We start from the raw sequence: 22,272 nt of genomic DNA, 5'->3' as shown, positions 1-22,272 counted from the left end.
ACAGTAAAGGCTATTAATTTCCTGAAGGTAAAATATTACATATACAAATTAAATGTTTTCTTAAGGAGTATTACCCTCAGTAAGGTATTATTATAACTCCATTAAGGGAGTGTTGCCTCCAGGTTAATCCAGCCTCCCTAATCCCATATTTATGAATGTAAAACCTATTACACACGACTCCACTGATGAGATTCGAATTATTCTTGAACAGAGGTTCGGTCGCGTCCTGTGTTCAAACCACAATGTGAATGTTTCACCCACGTGCAGGCGATGAGTTACAATAACGTGGCTAAAGTAAGTTGACCAGACCACACACTAGAAGGTGAAGGGGCGACGACGTTTCGGTCCGTCCTGGACCATTCTCACAATCGACTTGAGAATGGTCCAGGACGAACCAAAACGTCGTCGTCCCTTCACCTTCTAGTGTGTGGTCTGGTCAACTTCACCCACGTACTGCAAATACAAATAATAATTCCCAAACAGAACCTAATCAGCTAATCTAACATACGCCTGGGCACAAAATTATGATATACAAAAATATAAATATATACTCGAGAACATTTTGAGTGTGAATCATTTTTATTACGAGTACGTTAACATAGTTCAATGTGTGTTTGTGGAGTTGGCCGGCCGTAGCCCGCCCCGCCTAAGGATAACTTGAGCATCTGAATTTAATTTAATAATTAAACAGAAAAAGTTGAAGATAATCATAGAGTTTTGTACCTTGGTGGGCGTCTCACCCATCAGTCCAGCGACTTGATGGCTCTAATAAGCTCTAAGACTCTCAAAGTCTAAGGTCTGACCTCTTAACCTCCAACTTTAGAGGTTAAGAGGTCAAATTATCCTAATCGTTTGGTGTGCTGTGGTAGTTGGTTGTACGGTTTGATTACAATAACTACAGGGGATGGTGGCTTTTTCAGTATGGCAACTTTTTGTGTAAGGCAATTTTTTGTATATGATATTTTTTTCTATATGGCAACTTTTTAAGTATATCAACTTTTTGTATATGGCAACTTTTTATATATGGCAACTTTTCTATATGGCAACTGTTTTAGTATATCAACTTTTGTATATTGCAACTTTTTTAGTATATCAACTTTTTGTGTATGGCAACTTTTTGAGTATGGCGACAGCTTCTAGACAGACCACTATAGGGAGTCGACCTACACTCCCCAAGCTAGAACTGTGAAGCCTCCTGCAACACAACAGGCTTAACACAAAATATAGCTTGCAAACCTTCAAACAGGTCTCAATTAGTATTCATCTAAGGTGCTCGGCTGACAAGGAAGGCGTTGTAGCCACACACACACACACACACACACACACACACACACACACACACACACACACACACACACACACACACACACACACTCACACACACACTCACTCCCAGCGCCTCGCAAGCCATTGAGTCTGGGTTCGAGTCCTTGCCGGGGAGGACTGACTGGGCATTTCCAGTTTACAATCGTTTGCCCTTCAGCACTCGGCAACAATTGAGGATCTGATTGGTTGCCGATTGTCTGGCTATGTCCCAGAGAAAACACTAGCGGGTCTTACCATGAGTTATGGGAAGTGAAAGCTCTCAGCCTACCCACAGGGGTTAGAAGTCGTTTGCTGCTGTACCCACTGGAGTCAGAAGTCGTTTGCTGCTGTACCCACAGGAGTCAGAAGTCGTTTGCTCGTGTTCCCCCAGGAGTCAGAAGTCGCTTGCTCGTGTACCCCCAGGAGTCAGAAGTCGTTTGCTCGTGTTCCCCCAGGAGTCAGAAGTCGCTTGCTCGTGTACCCCCAGGAGTCAGAAGTCGTTTGCTCGTGTTCCCCCAGGAGTCAGAAGTCGCTTGCTCGTGTTCCCCCAGGAGTCAGAAGTCGCTTGCTCGTGTACCCCCAGGAGTCAGAAGTCGTTTGCTCGTGTTCCCATCCGTGTAAAAACAGGTTAAGCGCACCAGTGAACACCGCGAGCTCACGAAGACACGCACCAAACACCAACATGCCAGACACGACCCCCCCTGGTCGCCACCCAAGTCACTATAGAGCTGTCCACCAGGCTCTCGAGGACGGAGGCGCGGGGTTGGTATAGAGCATTATACACGAGTGTTATTGCTGCTCCCACCGACCTGAGTTCATTATACTCTGGCCAATGATGCCTCGACCCCTCCCCACCCCTCAGGCTTTCCAAGCTGCTGCTCTAAATTGAGTTTCTTGGGTAAGTTAAGAGTCGTATTTACTGCCTCGCGGAGCGGCTGGCAGCTCCAGGCACGACCAACACGGACTCCCTCCAGCCTCTCTCAACACACAACCATTGTTACAACTCATCTCGAGTTGTTGTTATTATTCTTTAGTTCCACAGTACATCATGGATAGGCCTACTGACCACCACGGGTTTGGCTATGACAAAATACTTCATTACATCGGCCTACTGATGGCATGCCTACTAATCCCAGGATTGGTTACAGCAAAGACTATCAGGTTACCCTCTCTCAAAGGATGACAATCTTCCGGTTATGAATCCGAAGATTATACTTCATCTACAAAGCCCGATAATTATGACCAACCCACATACGGGTTCTGGCTAGACACATGTTGTGATAACTAGTTTACAGGTGTTGTGGTCTTATAGATACTATAACTAGTTTACAGGTGGTGTTGTGCTGTTATAGGTAGAGACTAGGTTGTGTTAGGTTTACTGAAAGCCGCATCTTTCAGTAATCAAATTTACTACGTAACCAAGTCCAATTTCAATCCGGTGTTTTTATTCCATTGTAACTATTAAAAAAGAGGAAATAATGTGTGATTACTTCAATGCTGCTGTAGAGGCAGCCAGAGTATGACTCTCTGCTTCAGTGTTGCTGTAGAGGCAGCCAGAGTATGACTCTCTGCTTCAGTGTTGCTGTAGAGGCAGCCAGAGTATGACTCTCTGCTTCAGTGTTGCTGTAGAGGCAGCCAGAGTATGACTCTCTGCTTCAGTGTTGCTGTAGAGGCAGCCAGGGTATGACTCTCTGCTTCAGTGTTGCTGTAGAGGCAGCCAGAGTATGACTCTCTGCTTCAGTGTTGCTGTAGAGGCAGCCAGAGTATGACTCTCTGCTTCAGTGTTGCTGTAGAGGCAGCCAGAGTTTGACTCTCTGCTTCAGTGTTGCTGTAGAGGCAGCCAGAGTTTGACTCTCTGCTTCAGTGTTGCTGTAGAGGCAGCCAGGGTATGACTCTCTGCTTCAGTGTTGCTGTAGAGGCAGCCAGGGTATGACTCTCTGCTTCAGTGTTGTTGTAGAGACAGCCAGAGTATGACTCTCTGCTTCAGTGTTGCTGTAGAGGCAGCCAGGGTATGACTCTCTGCTTCAGTGTTGCTGTAGAGGCAGCCAGAGTATGACTCTCTGCTTCAGTGTTGCTGTAGAGGCAGCCAGGGTATGACTCTCTGCTTCAGTGTTGCTGTAGAGGCAGCCAGAGTATGGCTCTCTGTTTCAGTGTTGCTGTAGAGGCAGCCAGGGTATGACTCTGCTTCAGTGTTGCTGTAGAGGCAGCCAAAGTATGACTCTCTGCTTCAGTGTTGCTGTAGAGGCAGCCAGGGTATGACTCTCTGCTTCAGTGTTGCTGTAGAGGCAGCCAGAGTATGACTCTCTGCTTCAGTGTTGCTGTAGAGGCAGCCAGAGTATGACTCTCTGCTTCAGTGTTGCTGTAGAGGCAGCCAGAGTATGACTCTCTGCTTCAGTGTTGCTGTAGAGGCAGCCAGAGTATGACTCTCTGCTTCAGTGTTGCTGTAGAGGCAGCCAGAGTATGACTCTCTGCTTCAGTGTTGCTGAAGAGGCAGCCAGAGTATGACTCTCTGCTTCAGTGTTGCTGTAGAGGCAGCCAGAGTATGACTCTCTGCTTCAGTGTTGCTGTAGAGGCAGCCAGAGTATGACTCTCTGCTTCAGTGTTGCTGTAGAGGCAGCCAGAGTATGACTCTCTGCTTCAGTGTTGCTGTAGAGGCCAGCCAGGATATGACTCGACTTTAGTACTGCCAACAGTGATGTCATCTGAGCAGGCGACACCACAGAGAATCTGTACAATGACCTTAACGGGGCGAGGTATCCGACGCCGACGACGCCGCCGCAGCCCTGGGCGGGAGATCGACAAGGAGGGAGGAGGAGAGCAGCCGGTGGGGGCGTCCGGCCGGCCTGCTGCATGAGGGCGTCGAGGGCAGGTCGAGGGCGCCGAGGGCAGGTCGAGGGCGCCGAGGGCAGGTCGAGGGCGCCGAGGGCAGGTCGAGGGCGCCGAGGGCAGGTCGAGGGCGTCGAGGGCAGGTCGAGGGCGCCGAGGGCAGGTCGAGGGCGTCGAGGGCAGGAGGGCGTCGAGGGCAGGAGGGCGTCGACACGATGCTCGCCGAGAAAGAGGGGAAGAAGGTAATGGTAGTTCTTCATCTCTACTGATCACCACCCTCCCCTCCTCCTCAGCTCGCCAGCCTCCTCCACACACACACACACACACACACACACACACACACACACACACACACACACACACACACACACACTGGATACCGAATGGGAGAGGAAGTCCCTCGTCCTTCACGCATCGGACAGAGAGAAAGATGTAGTTGATACCACACCTAACCTGTCTCCTGAAGCCCACATCAAAAGAATAACATCGGCGGCGTGTGCGAAGCTGGCTAACATCAGAACAGTCTTCAGGAACCTATGTAAGACCAATCCTGGAATATGCGGCCCTCAGAACAAAATTCTCAGGGGAATTGAGAGGGTAGACAAGGATGACTTTCTTAACACGGGTGATACACGAACCACCAGATGAGCCACAGGTGAAAGCTAAGTACCCAAATGAGCCACAGAGACATTAAAAAGAACTTTTTCAGTGTCAGAGTAGTTAGTAAATGGTACGCATTAGGCAGTGATGTGGTGGAGGCTGACTCCATACACAGTTTCAAATGTAGATATGACAGAGACCAGTAGGCTCAGGAGTCTGTAACACCAGTAGATTAACGGTTGAGAAGCGGGACCAAAGAGCCAAAGCTCAACCCCCGCAAGCACAACTAGGTGAGTACACTCATATACATACACAAACACAATACTCTCTCCCCGCTTATATCATGCTGTCTTACAGGCAGGATTTTCATTGTTTTGGATGGGATAAACCAGCTGTTGTAAACCTTTGTTGGGTCGACATCTTAATGCGTGTCTTGCTCAGTAATAAGGAATGTTGGAAGCAGGAAATGTCGTGAAGCTGAAGTGTACAACTGTTCTTCTGGGGGGGGGGGGAATTCCCAGTGCGGACTGTGTTGAGTGGGCGTGGAGGGTGGGCGAGGGAGGGCGTGTGTTGATATATGGCCAGAGTGAGGTCATGACAAGCTATACCACTCACTCACACACGCCCTCACGCGCACACACGACCTCACTCTCACTCACACACACGCCCTCACTCTCACTCACACACACGCCCTCACTCTCACTCACACACACGCCCTAACTCTCACTCACACACACAGGGGCCGTGGCAGAATGGACAGCGCTTGTGACTCGTAATCTCAGGGTCCGGGTTCGATTCCGGTCGCCGGCGGAAACAGATTGACCTTTTTGATGATTGGATTGCTTTCACCCTGATGCCCCCTGTTACCTAGCAGTAAATATGTACCTGGGAGTTTGACAGCTGTTACGGGCTGCTTCCTGTGTGCGTTTGTGTGTGTGTGTGTGTGTGTGTGTGTGTGTGTGTGTGTGTGTGTGTGTGTGTGTGTGTGTGTGTGTGTGGTGTGTGTGTGTGTGTGTGTGTGTGTGTGTGGTGTGTGTGTGTGTGTGTGTGTGTGTGTGTGTGTGTGTGTGTGTGTGTGTGTGTGTGTGTGTGTGTGTGTAAAAAATAGCAGTAACAGTTGATTGACGGTTGTGAGGCGGGGGGGGGGGGGGGGGGGGGAGAGCAAAGCTCAACCCCCGCAAGCACAACTAGGTGAAAACACACACACACACACACACACACACACACACACACACACACCCTCACTAACCCCTTACCCCCCCCCTCCAAAACACACACCCACCTAATCACACGCAATCAACCACTCACCAACACACACACTGAACCTTACCAGAAAGTTTGTTCCAGTGTTAAGGTAGTTAACGAATGGAATGCACTAGGAAGAGATGTGGTGGAGACATACTCCATACATAGTTTCATATGTCAAGCACAAGACGAAGCTGGAAAAAGTTTAGAGGTATGCCACTAAGCTAATCCCAGAACTAATAGGCATAAGTTACGTGGAAAGGCTGTGTGAAATGCACCTCACGACACTGGAAGACAGAAAAGAGAGGGGAGGCATGATCACTACCTCCAAAATTCTCAGAGGAATTGACAGGGTAGATAAGGATAAACTGTCTAACACGGGTGGTACGCGAACAAGGGGACGCAAGTGGAGACTGAGTACCCAAATGAGCCACAGAGACGTCAGAAAGGACTTTTTCAGTGCCAGAGTAGTTAACAGGTGGAATGCATTAGGCAGTGATGTGGTGGAGGCTGACTCCATACACAGTTTGAAATGTAGATATGATAGATCCCAGTAGGCTCAGGAATCTGTACATCAGTTGATTAACGGTTAAGAGGCGGGACCAAAGAGCTAGAGCTCAATCCCCGCAAGCACAACTAGGTGAGTGCACGGTGTGTGTGAAGAATTCAACAAGAGATTCCAGGAGGTCTTCACAAAAGAAGCATGGAGAAGCCCCTGCACTAAATGAGGACGAGGCAAACCAAGCAACCTTGGAGGAATCTGACCTCATCAGTGATGAGGTCAAAAGGAATGTGTTGGAGCTGAATGTGACAAAGGCTGTTGGGACTGACAGAATCCCACCATGGATACTAAAAGAAGGGGCAGAAGCATTAAGTGTGCCACACTCTATGGTGTATAAGAGGTCACTGGAAACAGGAGACCTACCGGGAAGCTGGAAGACAGTTAATGTAGTCCCAATATACAAAAAGGGTGACAGGTAAGGCATGTCACTGGGAACTGAACTACAGGCCAGTATCCCTAACTGACATACCATGCAAGGTGACGGAGAAGATCACGAGGAAAAGGCCCGTAGAACATCTTGAGGGAAAGAGTTTTGTAAAAACCCGCCAGCATGGGTTTAAGGATGGTAGATCGTGCCTCACAGGCCTAACAGAATTATATGACCAGGCGACAAAATTTAGGCAAGAAAAAGAAGGGTGGGCAGAATGCATTTTCTTTAACTGTCAGAAAGCCATTGACATAGTACCATTAAAAGGTTGTTAAAAAAGTTGGAGCAACAGGCAGGAGTAAAAGGTAAGGTGCTCCAGTGGAAAAGGGAGTATCTAAGCAACAGGAAACAGAGTAACTATGAGGGGGGAGACATCAAAGTGGCGAGATGTCACCAGCGGAGTTCCACAGGGCTCTGTACTTGGACCCATCCTGTTTCAGATATATGTAAACGACCTTCCAGAGGGTATAGACTCATTCCTCTCAATGTTTGCTGATGACGTAAAAATTATGAGTAGAATCAAAACAGATGAAGATAGACTATAGGACGACCTGCACAAACTGGAGGAATGGTCTACAAAATGGCTACTAAATACACAGAAATCACAATATCGTCATGCATTAAATGAACAAATCCACAAGGGCCGTTGATGAGGGTTCGAACTTACGCCCAGGATGATCCCAGATGCGCCTTAGTCGACTATGCCACGACATGGTAAAAAAGAATTGCAACCGGGAAGGGCTACTGCCTTTCTGTGTGTATTGAAGGGCGAAGAGGTAGAACAGCTTGTTGACAGAGCCCGGGTGCATGGTGGGAATTGTGTAAAACCCTGGTTTGTGTCTCGGAGGAACTACAGGATCCGTGTGAGGGCAGTAGCACTCCCGGTTGCAATTCTTCTAACCATGTCGTGGCATAGTCGACTAAGACGCGTCTGGGATCATCCTGGGCGTATGTTCGAACCCTTATCACGACCCTTGTGGATCTGTTCAATGGCTACTAAAGGTTAACTGAGTTAATTATAAAGTAATGAAATTAGGCGAAGACAGCAGGAGGCTGAACACAAGGTACCATCTGGGAGGTGAATCCTGCAAGAGTTAGAGAGAAAGATCTCGGGGTTGATATCACACCGAACCTGTTCCTAGAAGCCCTCATCAAAAAGTTATTATCAGTGGCATATGCTAGGTTGGCCAACATGAGAACTGCCTTTAGAAACTTGTGTAAGGCATCGTTCAGGACCCTGTATACCACTTATGTCAGATTAATCCTGGAGTATGCAGCTCCATCCTAGAGCCCATACATAATGAAACACAAGTCACACAAAGATATAGAAGATTCAGAAGAATGCCACCAGACTAGTCCCAGAACTGAGAGTATGAACTATTAGGAAAGACTACGGGAGCTAAACCTCATGTCCCTGGAATACAGATGAGTAAGGGGAGACATGATAACCACCTACAAAATTCTCAGGGGAAATGACAGGGGACAAAGACAAACTATTTAGTATGGGTGGAACACAAACAAGGGGACACAAGTGGAAACTTAGTACTCAGATGAGCCATAGAGACATTATAAATATTTTTTAGAGTGTCAGAATAGTTAACAAATGGAATGTATTAGGCAGTGATGTGGTGGAGGCTGACTCTATACACAGTTTCAAATGTAGATATGATAAGAGCCCAGTAGCCTCAGGAATCTGTTTACCAGCTGACTGACGGTTGAGAGGCGGTGCCAAAGAGCCAGAGCTCAACCCCCGCAAGCATACCTAGGTGAGTGTGTACACACACACACACACACACACACACACACACACACACACACACACACACACACACACACACACACACACACACACACAATTCAGTATGCCATTCCTAGAGATTGAAATCCTGTTTTGTGAAGATTTTCGAGTATGGAATCAGGTTCAAATTGAAAAGATGAGCATTGAGGAAGTGTCGTGGCTGAGATTGGAATCCTCATAGTGTGGGCGACCTGCCTGAGCCGGGGTCGGTGGCTGACGTGAGAAGAATCAACACAGCCTACACAAAGCACACTACTCCAGTGCGCGCACACGCGCGCGCACACACGCGCGCGCACACACGCGAACACACATATTGCTTGATTGACAGTTGAGAGGCGGGCTGAAAGAGCAAAGCTCAACTCCCGCAAGAACAACTAAGTGAACACAGAGACACATGGGGGTCTGGTAGCCGAGCGAACAGCGCGCAAGACTCGTAATTCTGTGGCACGGGTTCGACTCCCAGACCAGGAAGAAACAAATGGCCAAAGTTTCTTTCACCCCTGATGATCCTGTTACCTAGCAGTAAATAGGTCCCTGGGAGTTAGACAGCTGTTACGGGCTGCTTCCTCTGTGTGTGTGTGTGTGTGTGTGTGTGTGTGTGTGTGTGTGTGTGTGTGTGTGTGTGTGTGTGTGTGTGTGTTAAAAATAGGGGGTTAGTAACAGTTGATTGACAGTTGAGATGCGGGCGGAATGAGCAGAGCTCAACCCCCACAAGCACAACTAGGTGAATACACACACAAGGCACACAAGGAAGCCTCGCGGCTGATTGAACAGCGCTCTGGGGTCGTAGTCCTAAGGGCCCGGGTTCGATCCCCTACAAAGGCAGAAACAAAATGGGCAGAGTTTCTTTCACCCTGGTGCTCCTGTTAACCTGGCAGTAAATAGGTACCTAGGAGTTGGACAGCGGCTACGGACTGCTTCCTGGGTGTGTGCGCGCGCGCGCGTGTAACAGAAATATATATGTAGTAGACATAGAGGAAAAATAAATTGGTTATAAAGGCGGAGTCCAAGAGCTAATAGCTCGATTCTGTAAATACAAATAGTAAACACACACATTTTTGAGAGAACGCCCATTATCTCCCCCTAAAGCCGGTCCTTGTAAGTCCCAATATTGATTCACGGGTTCACTGTGTATTTTAGCCTAATTATAAAGCTACCGCTCGCCTTGCAAAACAATTAGCGTCGATCCCCCGATGTTTGTCAAACACTACCAAACAATTACTGCCTTGCCGACTAATCCTGGAATGTGACAACAATACACAATCATAACAATACTACTTCATCACGTATCCCTGCTCTTGCCAGTCTTGCCAGAACCACCCACAATACACCAAGCGGCTCCTTGAGGAGCTACAATACCACAACCAGAGGGATAATACCATATCACACACACAGATCTCACTAACGTGATGCATCAAATGAACAAATCCACAAGGGCTGTGACGAGGATTCGAACCTGCGTCCGGGAGCATCCCAGACACTGCCTTAATCGACTGAGCTACGACAGGGTAAAAGGGTTGAAACTGAAGTTCTACTGAACTTACTGGATCATTTTTACCCTGTCGTAGCTCAGTCGATTAAGGCAGTGTCTGGGATGCTCCCGGACGTAGGTTCGAATCCTCGTCACGGCCCTTGTGGATTTGTTCATAATACCATAAGTTTCAAATTAGGGTACAAAAGGTGTCACAAAGTTTCAAATTAGGGTTAGGTACATAGGTTTTGGTTATAAGTTTTGGAAACCTTGTTAAATCCACACAAAACTACGTATCTAATGCGCGAAAACAAACGTTTCCAATTCTTTCTAACACTTTCCAGGAACGTTGTGGAAACTTAAAATTGTTTCCTGGGATCCCGGGTATTATACCAGTGATCATACCAGACCCTTGAAGGCCCAGAGACAGCTGGAGAAACCTGACGAGGGAACATCTCTCTCCCAGGAGGAGAAAGATGAGCTCATCACTACTAAAAGTCGACATAATAGCGTGTAATCCACCACCAATCCCACAACCAATTCCAGAGATAATAAATCCTATGCCACAAAAGCAACAACAGCTCCAGCCACTTGGGCTAGACGGTAGAGGGACGGTCTCGCTTCATGCAGGTCGACGTTCAATCCCCGACCGTCCAAGTGATTGGGCACCATTCCTTTCCTCCCGTCCCATCCCAAATCTTTATCCTGATCCCTTCCAAGTGCTATATAGTCATAATGGCTTGGCGCTTTCCCCTAATAATTCCTTCCTTCCTTCTTGTAATTAATGTACTGTAATTTGTTATGTAAATTTTCCCAATTTAAATGTACTGCCTTTTTCTAATCAAAAGTAACAACGGTGTATACCCGGCAGTGCCCGGGACAGTCTGTCTCTTCCCCTATTCCCATCGATCCCCCCCCCCTCTGCTTCCATCCCCTCGCCCTCTCCCTATATATTTCCCTACCCCCCCCACCCCCTCTTCTTCTCTTAAAAAGTGTATTAAGAAGTACTGAAACAACGGTATGGGTCCTCCAACATTATGTTTGTAACTCATCTTGTATGTGTGTACTTTTACCTGAAGAAACATCTGATTCGATTTCCGAGAGTATATTATTATCATCATTAAATACTCTAGGGAACTCACGCCAAATATTTCACACTTAACATCATGAAAATCGCATGGAGGCATCAATAACTGTGAATATTTCTTAAACAAATTAACTTAGCCAACACCAACCAGCCTATGTCCGTCCCCTACCTCACACCATTACCCCTTTTGGGTGAGGCTGGGCTAAAGCACCTGGCCTCCAACTTCGGACAGACATTCTCAAAGGAATAGATAACAGTAAAGTGTAATAATCACAAATATTAACAACAGACTTAAGACGCCTTTCAAGATAAAAAGACCAACTCATAAGAATATCGAGTTATACAACACTGTCAACCAATGTTTTGGCCTAAACATAAAATCTGGGAGGTCAGAGGCCAACAACACCTCACAACACCTGACCTACACGGAGGTCAGAGGCCAACAACACTCACAACACCTGACCTACACGGAGGTCAGAGGCCAACAACACTCACAACACCTGACCTACACGGAGGTCAGAGGCCAACAACACTCACAACACCTGACCTACACGGAGGTCAGAGGCCAACAACACTCACAACACCTGACCTACACGGAGGTCAGAGGCCAACAACAACACCACCACCACCACCTACACGGAGGTCAGAGGCCAACAACAACAACAACACCTGACCTACACGGAGGTCAGAGGCCAACAACACCACCACCACCTACACGGAGGTCAGAGGCCAACAACAACAAGAACACCTGACCTACACGGAGGTCAGAGGCCAACAACAACAACAACACCTGACCGACACGGAGGTCAGAGGCCAACAACAACAACACCTGACCTACACGGAGGTCAGAGGCCAACAACAACACCTGACCTACACGGAGGTCAGAGGCCAACAACAACAACAACACCTGACCTACACGGAGGTCAGAGGCCTACAACAACAACACCTGACCTACACGGTCAGAGGCCTACAACAGCCACAGCAACAACACCTGACCTTCCACACGTTCCCTGTGGCAGCCGGCAGAAAGTTCCGTACTGCTTAACGCCGTCAAAAGCTAATTAGAACGGACAGGAACTCTGCCAACTTCCTGGACTGTGTCATTATGACCTTGTATATGTGCGGGTGTACTGACCACTCCTGCTCCTCTTCACACACTCAAACACACACACATCTTCCATCCCATCTTCCTCCCTCCCTTTCTCTTCTTTCTTACCGCTCCTCTGCTTCCTCCGTCTCTATCTTATGCCTGTGGTTCCACAGCCCACGTAGGAAGGCATCGTTCGGTCCACAATATAGAGAGGAGATCCACAAGAGCCATAATGTTCCCGCCAGTACACAGTATACAATTATTATGATCACATTATACGCTGTTGTTATGGCTCTAGGGTAAACTGTTTTACAATGTTGTGTAAACTCGATTATAAATGTTGCAACATTTATGAATAAATTTTTGAATTAGAAAAATTCTTGTTTACCCATCACCGGACTGTTAACGTTTGCCAATATTAAACACAAATAATTGTTTTCATTAGAGAACTTCTATCGAAAAATTGTAGTGAAGCGCGAAATTATATGATTTTCCACGTTTCTACCCTTGGAAACACTGAAAATTTTACTATCCTCTATTTTCGAACGTTGAATTCTTTCGTAATTAAATTCACGCAGGTAATGAGAGTACCGGAAGAATGCAATTGTTGTGGCTTTAATGTAACTGTGATTACATTAAATCTGAGTTTAATTGAATACAAAACTTGTTTTATTGAAAAAATCCGAACACTGTATTTAATTTATATGCCCGCATGTCATAGAGGCTTCCCGTCCTTGCACTTAGTAACGTCGCAATTTATTTATGAAATTGCCCAATCCGTTAAAAATGCGATGTTTGTAAAATATTGAGCGCCGTAGTATTATTATTGTTTTAGATTCAGCTACTGCCAAATTGTTTTAGATTCAGCTACTGCCAAATGTACTCACTAGAAAAGAGATGAGAGAGAGATATCAAATAATATACACGTGGAAAATACTGGAGGGCCAGGTCCCAAATCTACACAGTAAAATAACAACGTTCTGGAGTGAACGATATGGAAGAAAATGCAGAATAGAACCAGTGAAGAGCAGAGATGCCATAGGCACAATCAGAGAACACTGTATAAACATAAGAGGTCCACCGGTTGTTCAACATCCTCTCAGCGACTATAAGAAATATTGCCGGAACAACCGTGGACATCTTCAAGAGAAAACTAGATTGTTTTCTAAAAGAAGTGCCGGACCAACCGGGCTGTGGTGGATTTGTGGGCCTGCGGGCCGCTCTAAGCAACAGCCTAGTAGACTAAGCTCTCACAAGTCAAGCCTGGCCTCAGGCCGGGCTTGGGGCGTAGAAGAACTCCCAGAACCCCATCAAGCAAGTACTGGAACAAAATTTCAATATATCACGGGCTATTATGAGCCCGTGTTTGGAGGCTCTTTGGAGTCATTATCAGTATCAATAGCTGATACTGGAGATGTGGGGATGGCGTCCGTGGACGCGCCAATCCAATGAAAGACCATATTAGGGCTGGTCAGACCGGTGAAATGATGGGGGTACTCACGTCACTCACAGCTGAGTGTGACAGGAGTCAGCGGGGCTGTCAGCGGGCTGGCCAAAGTCGGCCGGTCTAGGGGAAGATGTCCGGGTGTTACAAGAAGATTGGTTCACTAATCTCAGTACCCCGATGTTGGTAGTCTGGTCTAATTGCCTTCATCAAGGTGTCGTAGTCGCAGAGGTGGTCGAGGTGTTCTTGAGGGACGACCATGTGAAGGATCCGCCCTGCTTCCCTGCACTTGTATTCCCAGTAGTCGTTGTGGATTATGAAGTGTTGCTGTCTGTCCTCCTTGGAAAGTACGCGGCACGTCAGATATACCCGGAGGAGGCAGCACGGGAGCCTGTCAGTCTGGGTAGTGCCGGTGCTGGATCTGGAGGGGGAGATGGTGCTCGGGCGGCCGCGTGAGGGGCGGGAGATCCGCCTGACTTCTTCGGAGTTGGCCTCAACGTCCTGGTCAGCTGTTTTCGGGGGCTGCTGCCGACCCTGTCACTGGAACAAGCTCGGGGACTGTGGAGTCGCTGTGGCTGGACGGAGGGCTCCCTGGGGGTCGGCTCAGGGGGTCCCCGGGGCGGAGGGTCTGGTAGCAGTTAGAAGCTGGAAGGTCATCGGGTACCGCAGCTGTCGCCATTCGCGACGAGCAGCCTGTGGATGACGTGGCTGTAGCGGGTAATGTCGTTCCCCGCCATTTTGTCAGCGAGGTGAAGGAGAATGGGTAAAAGGGTGCTGGTGGTGGAGGCTATAGGCTGGGCCGGTGATGGTGTGGTCGGCTGGGTGAAACGTCCCTGGGGGCCGGGCGGTGGTGAGGGGATCACACGAGTGTTCCTGAAATTCCCCGGTACGACCGGGAATTCCGACGAGAATGGGTTTGCCGGTCGAGGTATGGTGGTGGAGGAAGCGGAAACTGTCATTCTTATGGATTTCATCCTGAGGACAGAGTGAGGTGAGGCCGCAGAGCAGTGTCGGTGGGAGGATGTGCAGTCCGTATAGTGGTGCGTCTGGGCGCAGAGGCCGGTGCACTCTACACTCGCTCGGTGCACTTCCTGGTGTAGTGGGTGTACTAGTGCACTTGAAGCACTGCCAGAGCTCCGTGAAGCGTTCCTTTGTCACTTGGGTGGATGGTATGGTGATTCCTGCGCACTGAAGTCCGTGGCATGGGTCGCTGCGATGGCTGTGGTGACGGTCACCTTCACTGTTGGTCTGTGGTGGACTTCCGCGTTGAAGATGGTCTTGACCGCTGTCAGTGTCGGGTGCTGGTCGTTGATGCTGACGAGGGTGTCGTCGTCGTCGTCGCGGTCGGTGATCCATGTGCTCATATTCCATGTGAAAACGGTCCTGTCCGCCAGGTAGCGTCGTGATGGCGTGAGGGTGAGTGAGGCCGGCGTCTTGCAGGGTTGTCGTGGCGACGGTGTATCATGTCAAGGTTCGAACCGTTGGAGACGAGCAGGTGAACACCCTCTCCTGTCTCCAGGAGACATAAGACGGGGTGTCTCTCTCTCTCCTCTGAGACAAAAAAAAAATCTCCAGTTCTTGCCACTAATTTGAATGCCTGATCGAGTGACATTGTGCCGTCTTGTTATCACCATCGCCTGTGTTTTCTCAGCCGCAAATGTGACTTGCCGTATTTAATGTGACGCAAATGTGACATATTTAGTTGATTCATTTAACAAGAGATCAGTAGCAAAGACATACATTTTCTATTTCTGCCTGCCTCTCGCGCTCGCTGCCTGAATGTAAAAATTTCTTAAACCTTGGGGAAGTAGTTAATGACTAGGGGATTGGAATTTTGGTGAGCGAAGTCTCTCTCTCTCTCTCTCTCTCTCTCACCCACCAGTCTCCCTCAGACCTGACTCAACAGCCATCAAGACGTCTCATCAAAAACGGTAATTCCGACACACCTGGTGATTACCGACACATGTGGCAGAGGGCCCAAACGCCTCCAATTCTTTACTTTTTTTTTCTCCTCTGCATTCTTCGACATGGTGACATCAAAAGAATGACTTCATTAATTAAAATGTAATCGCGATCCGTTGCTAAAAATATACGATTACACCCCGGATAAAAAATAAATCCTCCTTTTGCCTTTATCAAATATAACAAAATTATCAATTTGAAATAATAAAAAAATAACGCATTACAAATAAGCGGTGTATGATAAATTGGATGTATTGTAATCTCTGGCAGTAAAAGTCAAATAAAATAAGAAAATATGAACCAGTTCACGCAAGATTTATACTGCAATGTGTTATTAATTCATGTGCTTCCTAGAACGTCCAATCAGGAGGGGGAGCTCTTGGCGGCATGAAAAGGCCGATCTAGGGACATTAATCGTCATCATAAGTCCAACCTGAGGCTCTAGTCGTCAAGAAAGCTCCTACCTGGGGACTCCAGTGATTATAACAAGTCCGACTTGGTGCTCCAGTGGTCACAAAGTCCGGCCAAGGGCTCGGAACGTCCGATCCTTAGAGGATCAAGTCCAACTCACAAACATAAACGACTAAATGAGGATAATGAATGTATCTAATTGAGTGGGGCGAGTAGCATGGGGGAGGTACTCGCCTATCTGTGCTTGCGGGGGTTGAGCTTTGGCTCTTTGGTCCCGCCTCTCAACTGTCAATCAACTGGGACTGGTGGTGGGTTAGGTGGGTGGAAGTGGGTTAGGTGGGTGGGGGTGGGTTATGTGAGTAGTGGTGAGTTGGGTGGGTGGGGGTGGGTTATGTGAGTAGTGGTGAGTTGGGTGGGTGGGGGTGGGCCAGGATGTTGTGGTGAGTTGGGTGGGTGGGGGTGGGCCAGGATGTTGTGGTGGGTTGGGAGGGTGGGGGTGGATTAGAATGGTAGTGGTAGGGGGGTAATGGCTTAGATGGGTTGTGGGGGTGGGATAGGTGGGTAATGGAAATGTAGTGATGATGAATTAGGTGGCTGGTGGTAGGTGATTATGGGTTAGGTGGGCCGTATTAGAAGTTGGATAGTGGTGGTGGGTGGAGGTGGTGGTGGGTGGAGGTGGTGGTGGGTGGAGGTGGTGGTGGGAGGTGGTGGTGGAGGTGGAGGTGGTGGTGGGTGGAGGTGTGGTGGGTGGAGGTGGTGGTGGGTGGTGGTGGGTGGTGGTGGTGGGTGGTGGTGGGTGGTGGTGGTGGTTGTGGTAAGGTGGTGGTGAGGGTGGTGGTGGATGGTGAGTGGTGGTGGTGGGTGGTGAGTGGTGGTGGTGGGTGGTGGTGGTAGTAAGTAGTGGTGGTTGGTGGTGGTGGTAGTAAGTAGTGGTGGTGGTGTGGTGGTGGTGGTGGTGGTGGTGGTGGTGGTGGTGGTGGTAAGTGGTGGTGGTGGTAGGTGGTGGTGGTGGTGGTGGTGGTGGTGGTGGGTGGTGGTGGGTGGTGGTGGGTGGTGGTGGTGGGTGGTGATAAGTGGTGGTGGTGGGTGGTGATAAGTGGTGGTGGGTGGTAGTGGGAGGGGGGGTTAGGTGGGTGGTGGTGGAGGGGGGGTTAGGTGGGTGGTGGTGGTGGTAGTAAGTAGTGGTGGGTGGTGGTGGTGGTAAGTGGTGGTGGTAAGTGGTGGTGGTGGTAAGTAATGGTGGTGGTGGTGGTGGTAAGTGGTGGTGGTAAGTGGTGGTGGTGGTAAGTAATGGTGGTGGTGGTGGGTGGTAAGTGGTGGTGGTGGGTGGTGGTGGTGGGTGGTAAGTGGTGGTGGTGGTGGTGGGTGGTAAGTGGTGGTGGTGGGTGGTGGTGGTGGGTGGTAAGTGGTGGTGGTGGTAAGTGGTGGTGGTGGGTGGTGGTAAGTGGTGGTGGTGGGTGGTGGTAAGTGGTGGTGGTGGGTGGTGGTAAGTGGTGGTGGTGGGTGGTGATAAGTGGTGGTGGGTGGTAGTGGGAGGGGGGGGTTAGGTGGGTGGTGGTGGAGGGGGGGTTAGGTGGGTGGTGGTGGTGGTGGTGGTGGTGGGTGGATTAGGTGGATAATTGGCGAGAGGGAGGGAGGGGGAAGTAGTACACATTAACAGAATTACCAATCAACATCCAGGAACCTGTCATCGCTGTTTGCCAACTCAACGGTATTTATATATATATATATATATATATATATATATATATATATATATATATATATATATATATATATATATATATATATATATATATTATATAAGAGAGAGAGAGAGAGAGAGAGAGAGAGAGAGAGAGAGAGAGAGAGAGAGAGAGAGAGAGAGAGAGAGAGAGAGAGAGAGAGAGAGAGAGAGAGAGAGAGAGAGAGAGAGAGAGAGAGAGAGACTAAATAGGGGAATTAATGTGATTAAGTCTACGGACATGACATGCCAAATTTAACTTACTTGACGTCTATGAACCTTACATCACGGTGTACTTATCTCGCCCACTTAACACACTTTGGGAGACACAATATACATGTTACCATATATTGGACTGGTGCAGCAGAGATCAGGTCATTACCAAAAAGGCCGGCCGGAACTTGGGACGTTATTATGAAGAGAGCAGCGGGTGCTGCTAGAGCGGCGAGTTTCATAATAATGTTCCGTCTCAAAAATCATAAAAAGGCAACACTGCAGTCATTAAAGTTATTTACGGGTCACCAAACTTGTTTACGCGTCACTACAGCCGTTTGCGAGTAACTTTTCTAGTTTACGGTTCAATATAGCTGGTTACATATCACTACAGCTGGTTACAGATCACCACAGCTGGCTACATATCACCACAGCTGGCTACAGATCACCACAGCTGGCTACAGATCACTACAGCTGGCTACAGATCACTACAGCTGGCTACAGATCACCACAGCTGGCTACAGATCACCGCAGCTGGCTACAGATCACCACAGCTGGCTACAGATCACCACAGCTGGCTACTACAGATCACTACAGCTGGCTACTACAGATCACTACACCTGGCTACAGATCACTACACCTGGCTACAGACCACCACAGCTGGCTACAGATCACTACAGCTGGCTACAGATCACTACAGCTGGTTACATATCACCACAGCTGGCTACAGATCACCACAGCTGGCTACTACAGATCACTACAGCTGGCTACAGATCACTACAGCTGGCTACAGATCACTACAGCTGGCTACAGATCACTACAGCTGGTTACATATCACCACAGCTGGCTACAGATCACTACAGCTGGCTACAGATCACCACAGCTAGCTACAGATCACCACAGCTGGCTACAGATCACCACAGCTGGCTACAGATCACCACAGCTGGCTACAGATCACCACAGCTAGCTACAGATCACCACAGCTAGCTACAGATCACCACAGCTGGCTACAGATCACCACAGCTAGCTACAGATCACCACAGCTGGCTACAGATCACCACAGCTGGCTACAGATCACCACAGCTGGCTACAGATCACCACAGCTAGGCTACAGATCACCTACAGCTAGGCTACAGATCACTACAGCTAGGCTACAGATCACTACAGCTGGCTACAGATCACCACAGCTAGCTACAGATCACTACAGCTGGCTACAGATCACTACAGCTGGCTACAGATCACTATAGTTCTTGTATGGATTAACCTTCCATATAATTTATATCTTTATTTCCTCGCAAAATAAACATCAAAATGCATTGAAGAACTTGACCTCAAATTACAATCACTAAAACATGGAACATATTATTGAAAACACTTACCTTGCTGACACACTTAACACTCACCACTTCAGAGTCCATCACACTCACTGATGGACACAGGGCCGAGAATGTGTCATGTGTATAGCGGAATGTGCGTCTTGCGTAGAGCAGAACATGTGTCATTCGTAGCTCATAACATGTGTCATGTGCTACAGTAAAACATGTGCTTAAAACCCACCATTCTTACTTCATGGTGGTAACAAAGGGACCCCGTGTATAATAATATTTTTATATTAGCTTCCGTAAATATGTGCATACATATATATGTAGATACATGTATATGTAAATACATAAAAAATGTCGATGCATGTATACGGAGATACATAAAAATCTGTATACATAATCATTTGCATACATTAATGTGGATACACAAATGAATACATAAAAGTGTGTATGCATAACTGAGTAAATATAGTGAACCGAGTGCACCGAGCTAGAGTGCAACGTGACTTTCACAGCTGCCTTATTGCACAAGCACGAGGAATTAATCCCCAGAGAGAGGAAAATCAAAACACGGCTCTCCTGCGAGCCCAAACAACCGACCTTTACGAACAGGAGGAAAAAGAACATTCGTAGAAGTCGTGATGAGGGTTCGAACGTATGCGCAGGATGCGGATTGTCTCCTTGAGGCATCACGCTAGTGTGATTACTGATTATAGTCGAGGCAGTTGATAGTAGTAAGGTTTGTGATGTTGTGTACCTTGACTTTAACAAAGCTTTTGATACAGTGCCACATGAAAGATTGATTAAAAAGTTAGCGGCTCACGGTATTGGGGGTGCTATATTGGGTTGGATTGGGGCATGGCTATGCCGAAGGAAACAGAGTTAATATAAATGGGGTTATCTTCTTGAGGTTATCTTGAGATGATTTCGGGGCTTTTCAGTGTCCCCGCGGCCCGGTCCTAGACCAGGCCTCCACCCCCAGGAAGCAGCCCGTGACAGCTGACTAGCACCCAGGTACCTATTTTACTGCTAGGTAACAGGGGCATAGGGTGAAAGAAACTCTGCCCATTGTTTCTCGCCGGCGCCTGGGATCGAACCCAGGACCACAGGATCACAAGTCCAGTGTGCTGTCCGCTCGGCCGACCGGCTACCTTAAGGTTAAGTCAAAGTGGGAAAATGTTGTAAGTGGAGTGCCTCAAGGCTCTGTCCTGAGACCTCTGTTATTCATAATATATGTAAATGATTTAGATTCAGATTTGAGCAGCAATATTTGCAAATTTGCCGATGAAACAAAAAATCGGTAGGGAAATAAACACGGAAAAAGACTCTCTATTACTTCAAGACGATCTAAATAGGGCTTTGAAATGGTCAAAAGATTGGCATATGCTGTTTAATGCTGACAAATGTAACAAGGTTTTGAGGTAAGGTAATTATGATAATTACAAGATACGAGCTAGATGGTGTTGAGATTGCGAAGTCGGATTGCGAAAGGGATCTGGGAGTTATGATTAGTAAGAGTTTAAAACCAAGAAATAAATGCATAAATGTTCGTAATATGGCAAATAGAACACTGGGATTTATTAATCGAAGCGTTAGTAATAAGACACCAGGTGTTGTTCTTCAGCTATATCTTGCTCTGGTTAGGCCACATTTAGATTATGCAGTTCAGTTTTGGTCGCTGTACTATAGAATGGATATAAATGTACTAGAACGCGTCCCGTGTAGGATGACAGAATTAATTCCCCAAATTAGAAACCTGTCATATAAAGAAAGATTGACAAAGCTTAAATTACATTCTCTAGTAAGGCGAAGAATTAGGGGTGACATGATAAAAGTGTACAAGTGGATGAATAGGGCATATACATAAGGGATAGGGGGATATTAATAAGGTATTAAAAGTATTAACACAAGACGAAACACGAAACAATGGATATAAATTGGATAAGTTTAGATTTAGGAAAGATCTGGGTAAATACTAGTTCGGTAGCAAGGTTGTTAATTTGTGGAACCAATTACCGAGTAACGTAGTGGAGGTGGGGGTCCCTTGATTGTTTCAAGCGTGGGTTGGAAATATATATGACTGGGATTGGGTGGTTATAAATAGCAGCTGCCTCGTATGGATCAATAGGCCTTCTACATTTACCATTATTCTTATGTTCTCAAGTTCTCTAATGTATACTTTGAACAGTACAATAACAGCAGGGGGGGGGAGGCCTGCTGCATGGGTAACAGCTTCTCCATATCGACCCACCCAGGCTTTACGCCCTGGAGAGGACACTGCAGGACAACCAGAGCGCCACTCCACATAGTCTCCTGGGACTGCAGGGTGCCTAGACTACTATACTGCCAACAGGAAGATACGTATGAAGAAGGCGGTACTCACACAGCGAGGTGGTAGATGACGGCCCTGATGCCCCTGGGCCGCTCCAGGAAGTTGTAGACGCGAGCCTGCAGGCGGCGGTACCTCACGTCCCTGCGCGAGGTCTTGTAGTTGATGGGCTTGCCCAAGAGACTCATCCTGGGGTGGTGTAGTCGCGACCCGCCCACACCACCTAGCCGACGGAGGTCATGACCGCTGCCGACACACAAGGGAACACACTCTTAGTCCTCCTCTCACACCCTCAATATCAGTACCAACACAAGACACAACACGAAACAATGGTAATAAATAGGTTAAGTTTAGATTTAGGAAAGATTTGGGTAAATACTGGTTCAGTAACAGGGTTGTTGATTTGTGGAACCAATTATCGTGTAACGTGGTGGGGGTCCCTTGATTGTTTCAAGCG

The 22,272-nt window shown here is 47.8% G+C and overlaps 1 protein-coding gene across 4 annotated transcripts in view; it reads right to left on the bottom strand.

The window, feature by feature from the left end:
- Nucleotides 1–22,272, bottom strand: part of LOC123769351 (potassium voltage-gated channel subfamily KQT member 1) — an 874,235-nt gene that overhangs the window by 415,669 nt on the left and 436,294 nt on the right. For all 4 annotated transcript variants that reach the window (XR_011223844.1, XM_069309856.1, XM_069309857.1 and 1 more), the window contains exon 2: nucleotides 21,870–22,061. Coding sequence is in view for 3 of the 4 variants with exons in the window: in XM_069309856.1 (XP_069165957.1) it covers nucleotides 21,870–22,003 (134 nt within the window). In the remaining variant the exon portion in view is untranslated. The remainder of the gene's footprint in view (nucleotides 1–21,869; nucleotides 22,062–22,272) is intronic.

The sequence above is a fragment of the Procambarus clarkii genome, chromosome 66 (assembly GCF_040958095.1).
Source record: "Procambarus clarkii isolate CNS0578487 chromosome 66, FALCON_Pclarkii_2.0, whole genome shotgun sequence".
NCBI lineage: Eukaryota > Metazoa > Arthropoda > Malacostraca > Decapoda > Cambaridae > Procambarus > Procambarus clarkii.
The sequence above is the reverse complement of the archived record's forward strand: the minus strand, read 5'-3'. Positions and strand labels throughout refer to the sequence as shown.